Consider the following 6,899-nt stretch of genomic DNA (forward strand, 5'->3'; position numbering starts at 1 on the left):
GCTAATTTTGGTTGGAACATGCTGCATTTTTGGGGCATGTAGTGTCCACAGAAGGAATTTCAGCAAACTCGAGCAAAGTAGAGGCGGTAGTTGATTGGGCGAGACTGAAAAATGTGCATGAGATTAGAAGTTTCTTCGGTCTAACCGAGTACTATCGCCGATTCGTCGAGGGCTTTTCTAAATTATTAGATCCTCTGACGCAGCTTACAAAGCAGAACAATACGTTTGACTGGACTGAGGAATGCGAGCAAAGCTTCTAGGAACTGAAGCAACGGTTAGTACGGCCCCAGTGTCGAAAAAATAATATAATTTTATATTATATATTATATTTAAATTTACATAAATTCAAATTCAAAGTTCAAAATTCATGACAAGCAATATCTTAAAAAAGAATTTCAAATTAATCTTCATTCTCTATTGAGTTAATATTTTTAAAACTTAAATTAAAATTTTGATTTAATAATATTCATTTTTTTAATTAAATAAAAATAAATAATTAATAGTTAATAATATCATAATATAAATAAATAATATAAAAAATTTTCTAATTATTATATTTCAAAACTTAGTTTTTAGTGTTACAAGAATTGTGCATGACAATTAAAAGACAGTGAAAATATTTTTAAATTATTTTATTTTTTCAAAATTTTACAAATGTTATGAATAATTTAATTTTAATTATATTATAAATTTTAATGGTTTAATTAAAAATTATATTGTTGTTTTAATTTCAAAAAATTTACTTATAGATATTAATGTATTGGCAAGGTAAACAAAAATCGAATACTAAATTTTAAAAAAAAAATTGATAAAAATGGACAATGAAAACACAAATTAATGCATTGTCATACAATCATTTTCTTCATTGTAAAATGACTAAAATATAAAGTAGAAATCACAAATGATACAAAACAATCCCTTAATTTCTAATTTCATCAAATCTACTTCATGAGTTTGATAACAATTTACAGTGGATATTATACACACATACACCCATATATATATAACATAGATAATTATGAATTTTTTATACTTTTTTAATTCGATAATACTTTTATCGATAAAAATGTTATGAAATCCATCAAAACTCAATGTATGAGTAATTTGATTGTCATCGCATGAAATAATAGAGTTATTAAATTTATATTATATATGTTGCAACAAGTTGTGTAAATATGTAATATATGAATTTACATGTAACTCACAATAGTACATGTATGTGTGTACGCTTATTTTTATTTTTTTTTACTTTTAAATTTTATGTCATCTCGTTATGTAGAAATTATATAGGGCACTTGTCCTTCCACGGTCTCCTTTTATCTATTTTTTAAATGTTAAATATGTGACGAATGAATCTTAGTCTTTATATGTATAATATAATGAATGTACGACTCATTTGCATCATGTTTAGTATCTAGAAAACAGGCATACAAGCATGTTAATTCTTGCTCACGATGTTTTTAGTTAGGCGCTTATATTATATCACCATTAAAATTAGGAAAATGCTCATGACTGGGGCCCATGATGACATCGACTGAGGTGATAGGGCTCTAGTGGGTACATGTATGTGGTCCCACATACTTGCACCCCCTTATGCCCCGCCACGTGGGCTTATATCATCACAAGCCTGCGTCACACAAACCTGCATTTATTGGTGCCATGACATGTGGGTCCATCATAGGCTGCATCAAATAGTGCAATGGGTAGAAACTATTTTAGTTGCTATTCTTGAAAATAAGAAATCAATTTTTGAAAATTTGTAATAACTATACATACTATTTTGTCGTTCAAAACTTATGTTAGCTCTCAACAAAATAATGTATCATACTTCTTTACTTAAATTTCAATACGAAACTGCATACCCTTTGACCAAAAAACAGTCGATCTACTAATAAAAATAAACTAGGTGTACACATGTAATGTGCGTCGTATGTTTAAAAATTAAGAAAAGAAAATTACAATATTTAAAATGGAAAAAGAGAGAAAAAATAAATGTTCATAAAGAGAGAGAAAGAAAGAAAAAGGTCGAGAGGTCTTAACGGCTCGTGCATGATAGACCATGCAAAGACTAAAAATGTTAACTAAAAACATTTTCAACTTTAATGACTTTTATTTTTTCTACCTTTTACGCACAAACAAACACGTATGGTAAAATCCAAATGTATCATGTTTCACAAATTATTTCACTCTCTAATTTTGCGGCGAAATAATCGAAACTCAACGGAAAAGTGGCTGAAAATAAATAATTATTTAATGCTTTGTAAAAGAGAATCAATTTAAAAAAAAAAATTAATAAAATAATTCTAGGATGGTATAGATGCCTCTATAGAGCAGAATGCCAGCCCACACAATTTGTCTAACTCTAAAACTGGGCTTCGGCCCAACTCTATTTGCAAACAATCCCTAGTCAGCCTCTGACCACATTGGTAGTTGGAAACTCTTTCTCCTAAAATCAACGGTTAGAAATGAAATGAAATGAACGACTTTATGAGTTTTATGTTATTAGTGTTAAAAATTATATAGAATAAAATTTTATTTTGGTTATTAAATTCATATGATTGTTAAAAATATTATTAGAATAACATAGATGCAAAAATGTAAAATAAAAATATAATAATAAAAATAAAAATTAATCTAGCCTTCAAATCATCAGAAAAAATTGTTCACAATAAAGTAAACTGGTAGAAAAAGATTTTGACTCCACCTAGTGAACTTGAGGCTTGATTTTATTATTATTATAAAAATAAAAAATAATTATCTTTAATTTATTTAATATTATATTTTAAAATTAATTTTTAGTATTCAAAATATGAATATATTCAAATTTGAAGTTAAACTCTACTAAAATTGAATTGATAACAAATCCTCAAGATTCTAGTTTAAATTGGCTAAAATTTAAATTTAATTATAAATTAATATTAAATATATACATGTAAAGTATATATATATATTAACTTTACATATATATTATGTAATTTATATAATACAAAATAATAAAATTAAAAAGTTTTAGTTAAGTTCACAAAAAATATTTTAAAATTTGAATTCTACTAATTAAACTATTTGAACAGTTCAAATTTTTTTAAGTAGAATTACGTTAAATCACAGAATAAGTCGAGTTCATGCAACTTATGAGTAAGCTCCCTTCTCGACGTGTTAAGAAATAAGTATTTATTATATAAAGCGCTTAAATTAAGTACTTATATTAATAAGATGCATTTGGTTAAATAAGCATTTACTTTAAAAAGTATTTTTTAAATTATATATTTTTAAAAAATATATTTTTTGAGAAATTATTTTTCTAAAAGAAAGTACTTGCATGGACAAAATACTTATAATAAGTAATTATATACTGTTTTTTTTTTTTCTGTAAAAGTCCTTTTTTATATGTGGTTCTAAATAATTTCCCAACTTGCAAAATAATTTTATTAGACATAAAAATTAAAATTGATAACAGTTATTCTTCAAATTATCTTAATCATTTTTTCAAAAAATTGAATATTTGTATCTTAATTACTTTTAAATTCAAATAATTATTTTATTTAAATTTTTTAGTTAAAATCTTGTATAAAATTAATATTGAATTCACAAAAAGTTAATTATAAATAGGAAATCACGGTAACAAATGTCAATTTACACGATAAGCAAAGTTTGAAAATCATAAAATTTAATTTATATTTTATAAATTTTTAAAATTTAAAAAAAAAATCATAAAAAAATATTATCATATATTCATAATTTATATTTAACAACGAGCAGAAAAAACAAAAAATTCAAATTTGAGCAAATAAATAGCCTTATAATCATGAATGAAGATAATGAAGAGTCAAGGTCCACAGCAGGCCTTCCCATGGACCCCACCCCCATGCAACCCTACGCATGTAGGACACCCCCCACCCCAAATATTGAATTGTCATGACCGTTGAGCATCCGAAACGCTGCCACGTGTAAGTAGCAGGAAATAAACGACACCGGATTTAGTGCCACGCCCCACCAGGGCCCCAAGTTAAGTCCCTCACTTCCTCCCCTGTATTTCCTCTGCAGTCTGCAACGGTAACCTCTGCTCTCACACACTCCCGTTTCCTATATAACCCTGCCCCTTTCGCATTTCTTGCCTACACTTCAGCTTCTCTTCCTCTTTCCGTCTACGCCTCCATCTCTCTTTCTCATCTTTCTCGTATCATCTCATCTTCAATCGTTTCTTTGTTAATTTCTCGTTCTTATCTTATCTTATCTTCAGAAATTCGAAATTTGATTAAGCTAATTTCGTGAGGCTTAATACGTTTTGCTCGGTCTCTGCCTATATATATATATATATATATATATATATATCCCTCCCTCTGTAGCTTCCAAGTCTCACTTAGTTTTTGGTTTACTTCTTTCGCATAGCCATGGAGTTTCAGAGGCGACTCTGTTTCCTTTTTATCTTCCTCGCTGGCTTTCTCTGTTCGTTGGAAGCTATTCAGTTCAACGTTGGGGGATCTCATGGTTGGGCCGTGAACCCAAATCTGAACTACAATCGCTGGGCGGAGAAGAACAGGTTTCTTGTCAATGACACTATCTGTAAGGCCCCTGTTCAAGCAAAGTTATTTCCTTTATGGGTTTTTGGCTTTTAGGTTTTATGTTTGTTTGACTTGATTTTAGGTTTTCGGGTTCTGGGTTTTGATTTTATTTTTGTTTGCAGATTTTAAGTATGAGAAGGGTGCGGACTCTGTTTTAGTTGTCAAGGGAGATGATTACGTCAAGTGTAACACGCAGAATCCGATCAAGAAGATGGAAGATGGTAATTCTGTGTTCGTGCTCAACAGATCGGGCGCTTTCTTCTTCATCAGCGGAAAAAATGGTAGCTGCGAGAACGGCCAGAAGCTAATTGTGTTGGTTTTGGCCGTCAGGAAATATCAGCTTCCTCCATCCCCCAAACAATCTCCACCCGCCGGTGCTCCGGCGCCGGTGACCCACGCGCCGGCGGTCCCCGTGTCTCCTTCTCCTGTTGAGGCACCCACTTCGCCGGCGCCGGCAGGGAACACTCCCGCTGCCTCTCCCACACCACTAGCACCAGCATACGCTCCGACGACCCCATCTCCGGCGGGTAATGTTCCAGTTTCATCTCCCACGCAACATTCTCCTGTTCCGGCGATGCCGACTCCTGTCGTCTCCCCTGCACCAGCCTACGCTCCGAAGGCACCAGCATACGCTCCGGCGACCCCATCTCCGGCGGGTAATGTTCCAGCTTCATCTCCCACGCCGGCCGGCTCTCAACCGGCTCCTGTTCCGGTGATGCCGACTCCTGTCGTCTCCCCTGCACCAGCCTACGCTCCGAAGTCTCCAGCTCCGGCGGCTACACCTGCACAGTCTCCGACGCCGGCCTTCACTCCCACGACGCCGTCTCCCTCTCCATCTACAGCTGTCCCTCCCTCACTCTCTCCATACCCGGCATCACCATCTCCGTCGGCGACTTCCCACGCACCGGAAACTGCACCAACCCTTTCGCCTCCCGCGTTGGCACCCACCAGTCCCACCTCATCGGCGTCGACGCCAGGGAGCTCCCCTCAGTCCGGCGGGAGCTCGGCGAATGTTGTGGCGCCTTCTCCGAATTCTTCACGCGCATTCGTGTTCATCCCCGGCGTTTTAGTGTCATCGGTGACCCTGATTCTGAGTATCGCCATGGTCAACTTCATTTGAACAACAGTTTAGATTTGTTCATTTCGTTGGATTCTTTCATATGATTTTATTAGTTTATTATACATAGCTTTGTTCAGTCTTTTTTATTTTTTTAAAAAAATTTCCTGCTTCTCAGACTTGATCGATCATATATGTATGATTATTAATTTTGATTTTTAATGGGCATGTTCTTATTATTTTTTATTTAATCAACCTATTTATTGTTTTTATTTGTTGCTCTTATGGTGATTCAAAAATTTTGAATTGCATGATTTTCTTGATCATGACAATATAATCGGCACTTACAAAGAAAAAATATTTAATTTTTGAAAGAATTTGAGATTTAAAATTAACTTTGAAAAGTTTTGTTGAGTTTTTTGTTCTTAATTAAAAATTTTAAGTTTTTTAAAACATAATAATTCTGTATAATAAAAGATTTTATGCTTGGAGATGGCGTTTTTATTTGGTGTTCGCATCTTTAAATGGTTATAAAATTGCTTCAACATATTAATTCGCATGATTATCTTGATATCTCATCAACGAAAAAAAAATCTCATCTTCGAGTTTTTCTAATTAAAATAGGTTTGAAAATTTGTTGAGTGTTCTGCTTTGGTCAAAATTTTTATTGTAAATATAATAATTTTTGTGTAATTTTTACTAAATTAAGTAATAATTTTAAAAAATATTAATGAACTAGATGTTAAATTAGTTCATTAATTATTTAATAAATTATTTTCATTTTGTAGAATAAATTTAATTTTTAAAATAACATCTCGATTATTTTCAAAAAAAATCTCAATTGTGTTTTTTTTATGATGGTTCTAAGTTATTTCAAGATTATCTCATGTTAAATAAAGAATATTTTACACAAAAACGAAGATAAATTCATTAATTTATCTATTTAGTTTTCAAAATAATGAATATATATTTATTCTAAACTATTTAAATAGAATTTAAAATTCTAAAATATAAGAATAAATTTACAGTGGGTGATATTATCTTCATGAACAACTCCCCAAGGTTGAGGTTATTTCAAGGCCTATTCGAGTAACTAGAAGATCCAATTTGTAATCACTGATTTCCATTTCAAAGGTTCAAAGGTTTATTCATTAGTAGATGAAGAGGGTGGATGATTTCATGGACTCAATTAATTTTCTTATAAGGAACTTTTGAATTTTAGCGGATTTGTAATTACTATTTAGTTTCTATATTAAGGTGCTGAAGTTGAAATTTTGATC

General features: G+C 31.6%; 1 protein-coding gene across 1 annotated transcript; it reads left to right on the forward strand.

Annotated features, from left to right (window-relative positions):
- The first annotated feature begins 4,008 nt into the window (after positions 1 to 4,008).
- On the forward strand, positions 4,009 to 5,870 carry LOC131158053 (early nodulin-like protein 1). Its single transcript, XM_058112614.1, has 2 exons — positions 4,009 to 4,563; positions 4,685 to 5,870. Exons 1-2 carry the CDS (start codon positions 4,392 to 4,394, stop codon positions 5,680 to 5,682), a joined length of 1,170 nt encoding a protein of 389 aa, XP_057968597.1. The 5' UTR covers positions 4,009 to 4,391; the 3' UTR covers positions 5,683 to 5,870.
- Positions 5,871 to 6,899: the final 1,029 nt, after the last annotated feature.

This window comes from Malania oleifera, chromosome 1 (assembly GCF_029873635.1).
Source record: "Malania oleifera isolate guangnan ecotype guangnan chromosome 1, ASM2987363v1, whole genome shotgun sequence".
NCBI classification, from domain to species: domain Eukaryota; kingdom Viridiplantae; phylum Streptophyta; class Magnoliopsida; order Santalales; family Ximeniaceae; genus Malania; species Malania oleifera.

Excerpts from the sequence above, each read along its gene's own strand:
- LOC131158053 (XM_058112614.1), top strand. The coding sequence starts at position 4,392 with ATGGAGTTTCAGAGGCGACTCTGTTTCCTTTTTATCTTCCTCGCTGGC. Across the intron at positions 4,564-4,684 it reads TCTTGTCAATGACACTATCT|ATTTTAAGTATGAGAAGGGT; the intron begins GTAAGGCCCCTG and ends TTTTGTTTGCAG.